This window comes from Drosophila subobscura, chromosome O, assembly GCF_008121235.1.
Source record: "Drosophila subobscura isolate 14011-0131.10 chromosome O, UCBerk_Dsub_1.0, whole genome shotgun sequence".
NCBI classification, from domain to species: Eukaryota; Metazoa; Arthropoda; class Insecta; order Diptera; family Drosophilidae; genus Drosophila; species Drosophila subobscura.
In genome coordinates, this window is record NC_048533.1 from 22448794 (window position 1) to 22465353 (window position 16560).

Below are 16560 nucleotides of genomic sequence, written 5' to 3' on the forward strand. Positions count from 1 at the left end.
AAAGAAATGCTTTTCTGTTGCCACAAATTGCGGTATTTCAGCTGCATTGTCCGCCAACCACACACCCACACATACGCACTGTGACACTTGCAACACTAAAATGGCCAACCACAATGGAGCCCGATTGCTAAGCTCTCTCTTGTGTCCAGTGGGACAACAGCCGCGGTTGGCCTGGCCTGGCCTGGCCTGGCCTAATGCGGTCACTTAGTGGGCTCGCAGGGTTTAAATGAATTTATTAAATCAAATTAATGCTGTGCGTGTGTTGGTGTGTGTTTTCGGCATTTGTCATTTGGCATTCGGCGCGACCGGACACGAGTTTGTAAAGCATTTTAATGGAAATTGATGCCGACAAGTGATGTGATTCCATTGATTCCTGGCGGATGCAAAATTCAACTCCCTCCATTAACGCTGCTCGGCTCTCGAAATAATTCGATTAAATATTTAGTTGCAGAATGCCGGTTGACATTTGCACACGAATTTAATTAATTCATAATAATAATGCAATTTAAATGGCTTAAGTAGGATGCAGCATGCAACATGCAACAACCTCTCTGACAGCAGCATCGAGTGTGGCACGTCCTGTTGCATGTCGCGTTATGGATACGCCACAAATTGGCCATGTTGCATCATTTGATTATTTGCAAAATTCATTAAAGGCTGCCTGATGGAGTTCCGTAATTGCATTGCCATTGGCCCTCGTCCAACGAACCATTTTGTCGCGTAACAAAGCTCAGTGTGTCGTGTTATTTAATTTCTTTATGGCATTCCCTACTCTTTTTTTATTATTAATTTTAAGACCACTTTGTGCAGCTGAGCAAACTTTAACGATGACCAAGTGAAAAGTTTAAGCACCGAAGCTGATAAGAAAAATCTATATGGAGAATTCAACTGTCGTCAAAGAACTCCTCGCAGAAGTGACAAAGTTTCGCACAACTTTTTTTGTGCACATTTGGCGCTTCGTTTTTCATATAATTCTTTCTGCCTATTAATGCCAAGCAGGAAAAAGGAAAAAAAGATGAAAATCAAAAATCAAACTGTCCTTAAATTTTGCAAAAGAGAAGAGAAGTTTTTTCTTGTGGCCGTCCACTGCCAAAACGATTTTGGCAATTTGTTAAATGCCCCACAAGAGAACGTGGGTGGCAGCCACATAAGAAAAGAAAAATGAAAAAGGAAAAAAGAAAAAGCAAAAGTAAAAATGAAAGCGAGGAAAGACGAAATATGAGCTTGGGTTTTATGGTTTTTGCTAGTTATGAAAAATGATGATGTGACCATGTGGACAAAACTGTCAAAGGATGTCAGAATCATGCGGTTTAATAATAAAAACCCAAGACAAAAGTCAAAGCCAAACCAACAAAGGAACCGACATGCAATGTCCAATGTCCCTTGTCCGCTTCCGTCTGAGCAAGCGGGTGGGAGAGTCTGAACGATTGTGGCAATCTCAATCTCTTTCGGTTTATTTGTCGCATGATTAATAGTTAAATAATTTGCGACACGAATGGACTTCAATGGACATCATGAGCCAATTATAAGACATTTGAAAAATGAGTTCAACATTCGACTCGCACCCCACGAGTGATTCGTGGCAGGTCTTAAAGCTCGATGTGGCAGCGGTCTTGGCAGATGAAATTAAACCGCAAAAGTGTGTGCTTATGATACCACAGGAATGAGGATGCCTCGGGGCCGGCACGGCACCGAAAATTGATAATAAAATTTACCCAAAAAAAAAGAAAAAGAAAAGAAAAGTGTCTGCTGATACACGTCAGCTGTTGGTCGTTAGATGGTGGCAGGGGGAGAGATGGGGCACAGATTCGCAGAACCACATCGCAGTACTTACATTCTTGAACCAGGAGTAGCTGGTAACCGGAGGCCTGGCATCCGCACGGCATTTGAACGTGACATTCTGGCCCTCGGCGCGCGTCACCACACGACTGGGATCCTCGTTGGCCAAGTGCACCGACACAGTGGGTGGATCTGTAAAGAGAAATGAGAGTGGGGCAGTGGATAAGTAAGTGCGGGCATCCAACTTAATGAGCGCTACAAATTGCTGAATAAAAGTCAAAATAATAAACGGCAATGGCTCATAAGGTGAACTCGGTACACAGTCAGTCGCCCAAGCCAGAGCCGGAGCCCGAGCCCTTGCCTATTGCCCATTGCCCTCCCTCAATCTCAGTTATGTCCGATCCAGACAGCATTGCGTAATGTACTTAACTCCAGCTGGTAAGCAGGGTGGAGCCTCGACTCGCCTTTTGTACATCCTTTGGGCCTCATCCCACTGCCGCCGCTACACGGCCTCTTGACCACACGCCAAATGGGACTATTAGTTACGGTTGTAAAAATCTAATACGCGTCGGAGACTGTCGGCGCCACTTGGCCCCAAGCAGTCCCTATGGACAGAGGAATGAGTAGACTGGGGGATGGACAAAACTATGGCTACCATTCCCTCGTCTTAAGTTTTTGGGGAGCAAATGTCAATGGCAATGGGGTGTGGGCAGAGGAAGATGTACAAAAAAATTGCTGACTTTTATGGTGAATTATTAAAAAGCCGCACAAAATGAAAACCCAAATGAAGTCGGCTGTAGATGACGAGGTCGGTTCCGGCCTGATTTGAGTGCAGGTAATACGAAGAGAGAGAGAGAGAGCAGTCACCATGCTCACTCTCTACATGGTAAAAGGAGCAGCAGAGGCAGAGGCAGCAGCAGAGAAGCTTGGAATAATGTAAAACGGAAGCCGGAAGCGGATGTTGCAAATATTATGGAGGCCAGGCAACAAAAAATGAGCAATAGAAACATAACAGTGAAAATTTAATCAAGGCAAGTCGAAGACGTCGCCGTCAGGACGTCAGGAGCAGGACTCGACTGCATTTTATAAGCAGCTTAGCGGGAAAGATGATGGCATGGCATGGCATGGCATGGCATTGGGCCACCAACAGGTGGATGGGACATGGCCCCGAAGCGGCTTGGCCTCAGCTCCAGCTCCAGCTCGAGCTCTGGCTCCTTTTCCCCTAATAAAATTATGTTGGCTCTGGCCCTAATATGCTTCTAATTGGACTTTCCTCCAAGGAGAGTGCTTTCACACAGACACAGGGAGCGGCAGAGGGAGAGAGCCTGACTGAGCCTTGGGCCGTTTGTGTAAAGGATACACCAAAGCTGATCGTTGGCCCTGCCCTGGCCATGGCCTCAAAGTCCGTCCCAAGTCAGAGCCCGAGCCCACAGTCAGGTGCTGTTACAAAGCAGACTCTCGACTCCTTCTGTGCCTGCTTTGTGGACATAATTGAAGGTGGGCAAGGCAGGCAGCTCCACCACCTACAAGCTCACCTGTCGGTGCACAGGAAGCACATCAAATCTATATGCATATGTGGTGCAGTCTACTTACATGCCACACGTATGATACGCTTGTCCTCGATGGCGCCACCGGAGAACCAAGGATTCGTGGCGCGACACGTCAGCTCGGCGTTGTCATTCTCCGACGTTACCTTCAGTGTCAGAATGCTGGTCGTGATGTTGCCATCCTGCAACAAAATGGAATAGGAAAATGCAAATATTATTGACTGAAAATGACTCCAAATTAAAGATAAAAATTGTCCCCCAAAAATGGGTCCTTTAAATGCTTGTGTGTCCTGGGAGGAGCTTCGTTTCGTTATCTTTGGATTCTGTGGATCCACTTGCATTCCAGTACTCGGCTTTCAAAAATAATGAGTCCAGTTTGGAGCTAAGCCGAGAGAGAGTCGCTCCTTGTGCATCAGCAGCAGGGCAGTGGCAGTGGCAGCCCATGAACCCCAACGAGGTATTAAGTTACGACAGCAGAGAGGCAGAAGCAGAGCAGAGTCAGGCATCGTTTTGGCAACAATCGAAGCTGGAGCCAGAGATAGGACATGAAGGGACAGGGCAGGACACTGCAGGACATGGACATGGAGCTGGAGTATAACGAGTAGTGGTGGTCTCCGGCTCTGTGTGTGGCACCACCAGGAATCGGTTATGCACGAGTTGACTAATGTTTGGCGACGTTTGCCAGCCCCAACCCAAAAGCTACAGCTTCGATGTGTCTATATCCATTTACATGGCATAATTAGAAGTCCGAAAAAGGCTGTGGCAGTGGCGCACTAATGGCTGCCACAAACTGAGACTCGTGTTGCATGCAGAACTGATAAATGCGTACCAGAACTGCTAAAAATTGGGCCCATCCTCGAAACAAATAGTTTGGGTATTTGCACATAAATTTCATGTAAAAATTCGCACATTAGTCGGAGTCAATGTCCGTTCGTGGAGTGCAAATTTGTGCAGCTTGGAGCCAACTTTCTGTTCAGTGCAGTTCATCAAAGAAGCCAGCCAACTTCTCCCTCTCCCCCTCCCTCTCTCCCTCTTTGTGTGTCTCTCTGCGGCTGCTGCAAAAGTTTGCCCTTGCTTTTAGGGTCACCCAGTGGTCGCCTGTGTGGCTCTTGTTGTTGCTGCTGCCGGCGCTGCCACTGATGCTATTAAGCGCACTTGCCCCACAAGTTACTTGAGATTCTCTCTGCTGTGTGTGGAAGTGTAAGTGTTTGCAGCACTGCGGCCAACTATCAAATGTCAAACGCTGCAAAGTTGCAAACTTTCTTTTACCCTACTCCCAATATTGCCAGATAATTTGGGCCAATTTAGCAAGCACTAAGACTGGGACACTGGCACTGGCATGTGGCATGTGGCAAACACACCATGCGGCTGTACTTACCTCCTTGTCGCTGTGCACCGTAACCTCGGCATTTCGTATGGGCTCGCCGTCCAGCAGCCAGGCAATCTTGGCCGCCGGATACGAGCCCCAGGATTCGCAGCGAATGGGCATAGGATGGCCGGCAGTGAGCAGATCATTGGGTGTGACGATCTTCACGCGAACGGGTTTCACTAGGGGAAGGGGGATAAATATTATACATATTTCATGCTTCCATTTCCCAAAGGGGTTGTAGACTCACAGTGAACCTGCACGGTGACATCCTTGCGGACGGGATCCACCAGTCGTGTGCCTTGGGCACGACACTCGATGCGTGCGCCGTAAAAGTCGCGGGTGGTGGTGCCAATCAGCAGCTGATTAACCATCACGGTGGCACCCTCCTCCACGGAGGTGTGGCTGGTGCCGATTAGCTCAGTGTCGTCGCGCCACCAGGTAACCTTGGGCGGAGGACGACCTGCAAAGAAAAGACACACATGAGTACATGGTTATGAGTGACACTCGCAAATTCGGGCTGCTGGCAATCAGCTGCTGTTGGGCCTGTCTTTGGTGGAAAGCAAATAATGCACACTGCTTGCTGAGCAGGTTAAGTGGGTCAAACCACACACACAAAGCGCAGTGCGTCAGCTGCAGGCGTGTACTTACCTCCCCTCACTTGGCAGCAGAGAAAGAGCTCGTAGCCCTCGCGGAAAGGCCCCGCCAGCTGTGTTATCTCCTTGCCCTGAGCATCGAAGATGCGCGGCTCCTCGGGCGGCACTGCAAATGATGGGAAAGGGTTGTGGGTTGAGTTGGGGAAAATCAATTTGGCATACGAAGAGTGCCATGAATTCATTGGCGGTACTCACCCACTAGGGTCAGGTTGTGCCTGAAGTTGCGCGTCGGCGAGTTGAAGAAATCAATGCGGCAGCGGTAGACGCCACCATCCTCGGGCTTAACGTCGTTTATCTGCAGGCGGGAATCCTTGGGATTATCGCCGATGCTGAAGAAGAGACGCTGCCCCAGATCGCTAGCTATGGCCGCATGCGGAGCCAATTTCACATTTCCGCCACGCGAGTCCAGGCTGCGAGCGAAAACAAAAAGCAGAGCAAAATCATATGTTTGTAGTCGGGTGTTTAAGTGGAAGGGCGGGGCATGTAGCGATTATTAGATGTCATAAATAAACATATGCAGGGGTAGCATAAGTTGCGGCACCTTCCCAGCCATCATTTGGCGCTGCTTTCTCTCTCTCTGGCATAATTTACGTTCATAAAAAATGACGCTCAATTTGCACACCATGAGCCATGAGCCGGGAGCCAGGAGCCATCATCCTGGCAGTAGTCGACTCCCGACTCGAGTGTTTGTTCGTTTGTCTGTGTGCAGTTGAGGGCGCTACTGGCAGTACCCTCTGGCTCTTGCTGCTGCTTCGTGCCACGTTGCGACTTTGGCAGCTTTGCGTAAATTGCAGTAATTTGTTGCTGTTTTAGCAAATTACTCTGTTTATTTCAGGGGCCACTGATGTTGGCCCTGCTGCTGCTGCCACTACTGCTGCTGCACTGCACTCTGTTTATGATTATCGAGTGCCGGTCACTTCACTTTGCTTCACGTGCATGGCTCTGACATAGATCCTGTGCAGTGCACCCTGTGCCACCCACTGCTAATGAGTGTTCCCGGGGCTGTGGCACGCAAAGTCGAAGGCATTTGCCAGCACTTGCTACTTGGCATGCAGGACACAGCACCGTCCGTACTCGCCACAATTTATATTGAAAATTTATCAGCGCAAATTTATAAAAATCCGTATGCCACTCCGCCCATGAGTGGGGGGAGTGGAGAGCTGGGGGCGTGGCCGATGCGTGTATGCGTGAAAATTTGCTACACTTTAGCAACGACAGCTGTAATCGGATGTGCTTTACATTTATTATAACAAAGTGGATTATGACGGGGCGCATCCTTTGCCCCGAAAACATTCGCACGCACACACACACAAACACACTCACACACACACATGTGGTGCTGGCAGCTGCCGGAAATAAGCCAAAAACGCGCAGGAGCGCAACAGAGAGAGAGAGAGAGAGAGAGAGCCAGGGAAAAAACTCACACGTAAAGTGTAAGAAAAGGGATGTTGACGATTATTTTACGCTTTTTGATGGATGGCTGTCTGGCAGGCTCAGGCAGTGGATGATAGCGGACCACTCTGACCCCTTTTATCCCCCTGCAGCTGAACAACTAGTTTTCCAACTCACCTGTACAATGGTATGCCGGTGGTGTCCTTGAACCAAAGCAGCAGCTTCACCGAGTCCTGGGGCGTGGGTGGTGTCAGGTCGCAGGGCAGCTCCACAGTCTTGCCCAGAGCGGCCCAGACCAATCGGGCGGGTACTGCAAAACGTGGAATAAGATGGCAAAAGATGAAAGTTTAGTGTTATTTAAGGCAAGGCAAGGCAAGAGCAGAAGGGCAAGCTGATTGGGTGGCTTGAGTCGGTTTGCTTGAGTGTAAAAAAGCAATGGAAACTGCCAGCCAGGTTGATATTGAGGCAGAAATAGCTCTCTGCGCGATATATTTATTTATTATTTGCACTTCCTGCCTGATTCGGCTGATTGTTTGTTATTTTAACACAAAGCTTCCGCCCGCGATTCATGGCAAAGAGACCCATCCCAGTAAAGCCCACCCAGAGACAGACCCAACCCAAACTCCACCGCCCACACTCCAACCCGAATGGTTGGTTCTTGTCGTTGTGGCCCGCTTCCGGTTGCCGGTTGGTTGTCGTCACCAGCGTCGTTTGCCGTTGTTGAATTTGATGTTTCTTTTTTGGTTCCTCCTTCAGTTATTTCTGTGTATTTTCTTCTTCCTTTTTTTAGTGAAAAATGATTTCTGGTGAATTTTTTTGTGTACCGTGGAGCCGTTCGCCATGCGCCATGCGCCGTGTTTTGTGTTATTTTATTTGACAGAGCAACCTGTAAAATTTCCACATTGTTTCCGCCTGAACGGCTTCTTTTATTTCTGTCTTCTGTGCACGGCCACGGCCTTGCCGAGCGGCAAGTCCCATGCCAAACAATAATGTGGCTGTCTTCTCGGGGCTGCCCATTTAGTTATCATCTCTGTTGGGTGCTCTGGCCCTCAGCCTTAAAGTCCTCATAAATATATTCCATGCAATATTTTGCCGCTCTGTTTAATGCAATTTAAGTTTGGACGAACGCATCTCCATGCACCCCCCGCGACCCACTCAATCCACTCAGCTTTGAATTTTAAGCGGGTTCCCACCAAACTCCGATCCCATGCCATTCAGCAGTGTTCCGGCAACGCTTTCATTTCGCAAACAATTTTAAAAGGCATTTTTTGCTTTTTGTTGTCCTGCCGTTGTCGTGGCACTTTGATGTTCAAATGTTTTCGACAGCAGCGCCACACACAACAAAAAAACACAACAGTGGTGTGGAGTGGAATGGAGTGTCCCCTCCTATGCGAGTTCTGGACAGGATTACGGGCGAAACTCGAATGTATGCAGCCGCATAAGCTGCAAAAAGTATTAGCAAATTATTGAAATTTTGCTCAAAACTTTCGCTCTGTGGACTCTCTGGCACTGCCTTTGCTTCTGCCTCTAAGCTGTGTTCGTTGCCCCACAAAGCCGCAAGCCATTTGTTATATTGCGTTGCATACTTTCCGGCGTGCACTCGCGTTGACAACTTGAGCAAAATGGCAAACATTGCGATGCTTCCGACGCTGCTGCTGCTGGTGACGCTGCTGCAATTTGTCAACGCTTTGGCTTGCGGCAAGCAGAGCAAATATGTGGCCGTGCGAGAAGACGACACCTAGCCGTAAATCCTTATGAATGGGACAGGATCTGCTAGGCAAATGGCAGTGTGCCACACAATTCCAACACAGAGAGAGGGATAGAACGGAGGGAAGCCTTGTGCTGCAATTTCCCGGTCCATGGATGCCTCTCTCCTGACCAATTAGGTAACTCATAAAGATCTGTTAGGGCCACGTTTGATGTGCCACACTCCAAAGACTCTCCCCAGAGCGGCAATCTATTTATAATTGTCGCTAGCATTTGCCCAGTTGTTAGCGGCAATCGTGTGCTCGTTTTTAATGATTTACGCATACATTTAATTCTTTTATTGGCAGCCCAGCGACAACGTCTTTGATGTATGCCACGCAACCAACTGGGCCCCAAATATAAAGGTTTCCCCGAGAGAGAGCATTGAGCCACTACTAGCAGCTCCTCCTTGCGCGTTTTTGATGTTTTGTTTTGACACATCGCATTATTTGTGGATATTTTTAGCCACCCCCTGAAATTTACTTAACCCAGAGATGGCTCGGGGGAAGACAAACGTTGGGGCAAGACAAGCGCATCCAAATCCGAATCGGAATAGGAATTTTTACTGCCTGAGGGAGTTTCCACGTAACATGCATCGGGGCATCGGGGCATCGTGCATCGGTGCATCTGACAGGCCCTCAGCATGGATCAATTAATTTTCATCGCGAGCGTTGAGAGCGCTGAGTGTTTATGGCTGTTTTCTAATTCTAATTAAGACAATGCCGACGAGCAGGAAATGTTGAGTGAGACTTTTCCAATGAATTTTTAAATAGAGTGCAAATGGGAAGTGCATTTCGAGATAATTAAGTGGTATTTGAATCCCCCTACGGGCGCATATCTACTGCATACTGCATGTGGGCTCTCTCATGTTCGATTCAGGCCTCTTAAAGCCTTAAGTTTACTGCGAACATTGCGCATACGCAGCGTGTTACTTTGCATGCATAAACCAGGAGCCCTGATGAGCGCCCCACCAGCAGTGTTTTGTGCCCCATTTGGCTAGGGCCATGAACACGGCGAAACAACAGCTACAGCTACAGCTACAGAGCCACCACACAGAGCCCCAGTTCTATGTAGCATCCACCCAGCAGCGAGGCCACAGCCTGAAGACAACGATTCATTAATTATGCAGTGGGCCCTGCACGCGGTTTGTGGCTATTGTGGCTACGGCTGCCACTGCCGCTTAAAGCTGCGCAGCCTTAAAGGTTTCCCGGCTACCAGCAGAAGAATCGAATCAAGTTATGTATTCTTTGCAATTTTCTGGCTATCGTCCAAGAGTTCAATGTACTCTAGGCAAAATACAACCCACTGTCAGAGAGTGGGAAAAACACTAATAGAATAAGTCAACAAAGCAGCTCGCTAAATAAACGAAAAATTCTAAGGCTGTCCTGTCCGTCCACTAAGTGTGCCGTGCCGTGTCATTGCAAACATCAGCAGCACCAACGACAATAAATAGATGATAGAACTAACACGAAAAACATGCAGAAATGTTGGCAATCTTTCAATAAACGAGAATCTACATGCGTATCTACGCATTTTCTGGCTTAAATATGTTGGCCAACTTGCTCTCTATTCAATTGATATTTAAAGCGAAAGTTTCGCGCCAATCGCATCGACTGTGGGCTGTGTATGTGGGACATTGAGGTTGACACATTACACACACACACACACATTACACACACACACATACTCGCACGCTCTTTTGCGCGTTGTGGTTTTTGATGTTTCTGTGGTTGTGGTTTTGTTTTCTTTGTTGTTTTGCTGCCTGCAACATGAGAATGAAGCAGCCAACAAAATTGCTCGCTCGCTCGCTGCCTCTCTCCTTCTCTCCCTCTGTCCTCTGTTTTTTTTGTGGCCTTTTCTGCGGCTTTTATTTGGTTAGAGTTTGATTGAAACATTAGCCAAACGCATGTGCACATGGAAGTCAATTTCGCAAAACATAAGTTGGTTAATTAAACGAAATTAGTGCCGGCTCCGCAGAAAAGTGGAACCCAGAACCCATTCCCAGCCCCACAAACACTCCCAGGTGCTCCGGCTAATGAAAAGTTTATTTAGAACGGTGGCAAGTCGGAACTTAACCAAATTACAGGCAATTGCCAAGATAAATATTTGAGTTTCACTATTCACAGCGGCAGCTGAAGAGGCAGCAGCAGCAGCAGATGCTACGGCTTCGACTCCACCTCTGACTTGATGCTGCTCGATGGGTCTGGCTGGCACTGCTGGCTTTTAAATATTTTATTCGGCCCGAGTTCAGGCTGTGCCTGTGTCCGGACTCTACTCTCTCCCTGACTTTTCTTTCGCTTTTTTTTCTTCCCTGCTGCTGCTGCTGGTACTACTACTGATGCCGCGTTGGGGCAAATTGTTTACATTTAAATTGTACATTATGGCAAACACAAACACACAGAGAGACACACACACACTCGCTTACACTCGACCCTGCATGGCCACAAAATGTTGCAAGTTGAGAGCGAAAGTGGTTGCCATTGCGGACAGAACAGAACCGAACTGAACAGGCATCGTTCCTCTGCCTCTGCCGGGTCACGCCCCTTTGCCACGCCTCTTTGTAGTGTAGTCAAAGTCGTCAGTGACCCTAATGTACTTTCTCACACTTTTTAGCATGCATTACGGGCTGCCTAACATGGCTGGCAAAGCCTCAGCCTCAGCCTCAGCCCAGCCTCCACCACTGCCGCCTCCCTCGGAGTGTCTGTGTGCGTGTAAATAACTTTCAAAGTGCTTTCCTCACACACACACACTTGCACACTCACGTATGTACAGTACGGTACATGGTGGTAATGTGAGTATGAATATTTACTTATAATTAGAAATGCCAGAATGTTTTGTTTTCCTTAGTTCAGCCTTTGACTTTTGTTTTTTCTGGCTTTCCTGCCCGCTCGCTCTTTCTTACTCTTCCCCATCCAACTTTCATCTACTCTCTGGCTTTGTGTTTACTGTTGATGTGTGTGTGTTGTATTTCCTTTTGCCACCATCTTTGGGGGGCACATAAACCTAACAACTTCCCGACTGCCAAAATATGACTCTTGTGCGCTCTTTGTTTGCATTACTCCATGTTAGGGCCAAAAGAGCAGCACAGAAAGCACGATGCCAAAGAGGCCAACAAAATATGTGCAAAAAAATATAATTTAAAGTGTCACAGAGCGGCGAGGCGCCACCAACTAGCAGGCAGCCAGTCGCAGCAAGCAAATGTGCGCGACTCAATTAGGCGAAATATTATTTGGCCCGCCAATAAAGGAGGGGAACGAATGAGAGCGCATGAAATGTTCCCCAACATTCTTTCACAGGCTTATTAATAACAAGTGAGTGTGTGGCGCCACACAGGCATCGACCGGGCCCATGCACAGTGCGACAAAGTGTCCGAGCACTTTCCACTCTCTGTGAGTGAATTTTTCACAAATCTGGCAGCGAGTCGTTGTCGCTGTCGTTGTGGGTCAGCCCGGCAAGTGAAAGTTTTCAAATTAAATTTTGCGACGCCATTTTCAATTAGAAAACTTCTTGGCCAAAGTCTTTTGCAGAAACCCAACGCAGTTTCCCCGCCGCCCACTCCCGCTCTCCATCACTGGCCTGGGACTGTGTCTGGGACCTGGACATTGGACCTGCTTCTGCCGCATCATCGGCTCCACTCCGAGAGTTGCCTTTCAGCTTTCATTCTTTTTTATACCCGGTACTCGAAGAGTAAATAGGGTATATTGTATTTGTGCACATACCGGTTGTATGTAACGCACAGAAGGAAACGTTTCCGACCCCATAAAGTATATATATTCTTGATCAGCATCAATAGCCGAGTCTCTGTCTGTCTGTCTGTCTGTCCGTCTGTCCGTCTGTCCGTCTGTCCGTCCTGATGAGCGCCTAGTACTCAGAGACTATAAGAGCTAGAGCCACAAAACTTTGCATCCAGACTTCTGTATGCTCACACTGTTACAAGTGTATTTCAAAATGAGCCACGCCCCTTCCGCCTCCGCAAAAAGGCGAAAACCTCCCAAATCTACAATTTTGAAGATAGCAGAAAACTAAAAACGCCATTCCGTAGGGAATGACCATATCAATCAGATCACCAAATTGGGATACGATTGGATCATTATTATAGCCACAATGAAGAAATTAATTTGCAGTAGCCAAACCCACCCCGTCCCGCAGCATTCACAATCTGCTTCGCGCTGTTTATGGCCTGGCCCCTGACACGTCACTGCCTCTGCCTCTGCCGCTGCCTCTGCCGCTTCCTCTGCCGCTGACTCTGCCGCGACTCTGCAGTGTGTGTCTATAGGGGAGGGTGGCGAGCTAAAGGAGCGTGTTGGCGTGAGTAGTGTTGTTGATGTAGATGACAGATGAAGAAAAAATGTAAAATTGGACAAATAACCGCTAAAGTGCAGATGTAGTACTGAGTGCCGGGTATAAAAGTTGTGACGCGTAAGAAGCGTCTCACACGTCCCTTCTCGTTTTTATTCTGCTCGACCTTCTCTCTGGTGCCTGGGCTGTTCTGGGCTGGGCTTTCAATTAAAATGCGTTCGCTGTCATTTTGGACGCCGTATTGCACTGGCTACGTGATTTAATAATAAAATACGAAAAATATTCCAGTCAGCGCTCCTTGTTGTCCTTCTTGTCGGCCATTACGTGGCTGTTTTTTGCCCCGTCTTTCTTCGTTTTTCGCTCTTCTCGCGCCCCTCCCGATGTTCGCTGTGTGATTCCTTTTTTTCTTGCAACTGTTGCTTGGAGGGGCCGCAATCCTCTGAGGCTGGAGTCGGGAGTGTCGGGGAGGGCAACACCCCAACATTTAAGCACATTAAATTCGAAACGAAATAAAAATGGCTGCTGACTGTGGTCCACTGTGGTTCAAAGAGCTCTCTAAAACAGCAATCCCATTATGAATCATTTGCTGAAATGCATTGGCCTACATTATTAATGCACAAATTAGTTGTGGCTTTGGTTAATGTTTGTTGTTGGCTCTTTTACTTGATTTATAGGGCAGCGGGACAAGTGCAATATTTTGCATATTTATCTTTAAATATTTATGGGCTTAAACAGTTTTTTAATTGCCATTGATTGAATGCCACTTGAAGCATATTAAAATGACAAGCAACCGCAATTACAGCAAAATACACAAACAGTAAGCAACAACAACTATGTGTGGGCAGATCCTCGCAAATTGCAATTTTATATTATGTTAATTGCAGTTCGGAGCAGGGCAGCCTGCAAAGGGTTCTGTTCGGTTCGGTTCGACAGGTCGGCACCTCTAATGGTGCGTAAATTACTTGATTTCAATTACTGGAAACACCAACGAGTGTTTTGGGGTGCGAAGAATGTGTGACACCGCCCCTGGCCCCCGGCAATGCGGCAGCACCAGCTGCGACATGTGTCCCTTGTCCATGAATTATACAAATTTATGCGCTTTTAATTTGGAACCAAATGCAAAAATAACAGGCACAGCAAGTGGGTCCAGCACGAAGCCCAAATACACTTTCGGCAGCATAACAAATGGATCGTAGAGAGAGATGCATGTGGAATAGATTGTTGTTCCTTTAAGTGCCACACAACAGATGGAAAATCAACTGCAGCAAACACTTAACAGCCCTTGAGAGCAGAAAGAGTGAAAGGAAGTGACAGAGAGGAGTGAATGGAAATGGAAACTGGAAACTGGGGAAGCTGGGAAATTGGTGAAAATGAGCAAATAAATTAAAATGGCAGCAGCAATGCCAACAAAGCGGCCACACGGCATTTAAAAAGTAAAATATGGCAACGGGTTGCTGCAGAATAATTTTGCCAGCGCAGCACAGTCGTTGCTGGCTGCTGCTGTTGCTGGTGTTGCTGCCACTGCAACATGCAACACATGCTGGGCAACATGACCCGTTGCTGTAGCTGCCGCAGCTCCAGCTGGATGGCCAGCAGGAGAGGAGACAGGACAGTGGCAGGAACAGCGTCCTCGAAACTAGGACACTGCTGCCACTGGGGGCAGCATCGGCATCAGCATCTCTGTTCGGGGGGGTCTGTGTTCGGGCTGGGCTGCATTGTGGGTCTGACATGGTGCATGGCACATTATTTACACGCGTGTTTATTATTTTCAATTAAAATGCAGAGCAGAAATTTTCGTAGGTAAACGTGGGCCTCGCCGTGGCTCTTGTGACTCATGTCAGTGGCAGCACCAGAAAGTATCTTACAGATACACAGCTACAAATAGCTTGGACACACCGTCCGCCCGAACTAAGGGGCCATTTATTTATAGTTTGTTCATTTTCAAGTTGTCGTAAAATTGCGTAAAAATCATTTTTGAATTTGTGCCAGTTTTTGTTCGTAGTTTTTAGAAACTAGCAGCATGGCCCCAGCCCGAGCCCCAGCAGCCCTGCAGCAGCAGTAAGGTCAGGGGCGTAGCCCAAAAGGGGATTAATAAACCAAAGTGCTGTTAAAGAAACTACTTAGGGCTCAATGTGGTCCAGTTTCAGTATATCTTAGGGGTGTAATCTAACGACCCCCTCTTGGGTACGCCCCTGGGTTAGGTACGCGCATCAACAAATATAGAATCAAGTCTTATACACATATTTACACACCAAATCTATATGTACTTTGATTGCTTTTGTTGTTGCCCGCGAGAAATTCCCCCTGACACACGCTGGGACCCCAAACATATTTTCGTATTTATATTTTTATGTGTTTTTATGTGTTTTTAATGCAATTTAATTTCGTTTCTTATGTATAGACTTCTGGGGATACCCACGGAACGCGGCGTGCCCAGGGACATATAAATATATATTTTCGGATTATTCAGAAACAGCAATGCGTAAATATTTGTTAAAGGAAGCCGAGTAATGCCGAATATTTGCATTTTTTTAATACATAAAATAATAAATCACATTTCACACCGAAATGAACGAATGGAAAAAAGCCAACAACAAGAAAAGGAAAAATAAAGAAAATGAAATGAAAATTGAAGCTGATTTGGCGCCACTTCAGGCTGGAAATAAAATCACCGTGCGCCGTGTGGCAGTCATTCGAGTAATGCCTCCAGTCAGCAGTCCAGTTGTTCCTCCTTCTGCTGCTGCTGCTGATTTTCCTTCTGCTTTTCCTTCTGCCGATGGCGAAGCGGAAGCCAAAGTTGCTACCGGCCTGAAAATCAATTTAATTATAGCTGACAATTAAATTTACGCCGAATTAACAGCGACACTTCAGCGAGACTTCAGTTTCATTTTTTTTTGTATTTTTTCTCCCTTTTTTTGTTGTTGAATATTTGCGAGGGACAGTCAACAGGCGACAGTAGACAGTCGACAATCTGCAGCCTTCACTTTCCACTCTCCACTCTCTCCAATCTCTCTCTTTCCCTCTCTCGTTGGACAAATGTCGCGTTGATTTCTTGTCAAACAATTTTTTAATCAGTGTCGCTTCAGTAGCGCTGCCCCCGAGGGCCCACCGGGGTGGCATTGGCCCAGTGCGTGCTCTGTCCCTTGGATGTTTGGCTCTGACTTTTAATTTCATTCGTCTGCAGCTCCCTGATAGACCTGCTCCTGCTGCTGCTGCTGCTGGCGCCACTCAGCCTCCATGTCTGGCAGCTGCCTGCCAAAAAGCCTGCTTCTCCTCCACAGCGCGTTTTTTGGCGCAGTCCAAGCTCCAATCCCCATTCCGATTTCAAGGATTGCCAGCTGGGCATGATAATTGCCTGCACATTTTCGGGCCCGTTAATTCTGACACTGGCATGCCAAACAGCTGACTCATTGGAGCTGAAGTAGCGCCTCTGGATGATGCTGCTGCTGCCTCGGCTGCTGCTTAATTTGACAAATTCGCATGACGCCAAAGCCTCTGCCATGCTGCGACTCTGCAACAGCGAAGGCTAATTAGGCGCCGCAACCGCTGCCTTGGCGTTGTTTTCGGAACAATTTCCCAGAATTCCAGCTCGTAATTTTTTACGACGATCCATGGAGCAGAACAGAACAGAACGGAGCAGAGCAGAGCAGAACAAAACAGAAGACAAGACAAGTGCCGCCTGCAAGTTTGTTGTTTGCATTGCGTAAACAAATAATTAAAATAATGTGACGAGTGGGTGGGGGCTTCGGCTTCGGCATCTGCAGCTGTAACTGTA

At 47.5% G+C, this 16560-nt stretch overlaps 1 protein-coding gene across 4 annotated transcripts in view; it reads right to left on the reverse strand.

Moving 5' to 3' along the window:
* Window positions 1–16560, reverse strand: part of LOC117897560 (neural cell adhesion molecule 1) — a 64574-nt gene that overhangs the window by 18373 nt on the left and 29641 nt on the right. For all 4 annotated transcript variants that reach the window (XM_034806494.1, XM_034806493.1, XM_034806495.1 and 1 more), the window contains exons 3-9: window positions 6918–7050; window positions 5544–5758; window positions 5344–5454; window positions 4943–5155; window positions 4705–4874; window positions 3373–3508; window positions 1835–1971 (exon numbers count right to left, since the gene is read on the reverse strand). In XM_034806494.1, coding sequence (XP_034662385.1) covers window positions 1835–1971; window positions 3373–3508; window positions 4705–4874; window positions 4943–5155; window positions 5344–5454; window positions 5544–5758; window positions 6918–7050 — 1115 coding nt within the window. The remainder of the gene's footprint in view (window positions 1–1834; window positions 1972–3372; window positions 3509–4704; window positions 4875–4942; window positions 5156–5343; window positions 5455–5543; window positions 5759–6917; window positions 7051–16560) is intronic.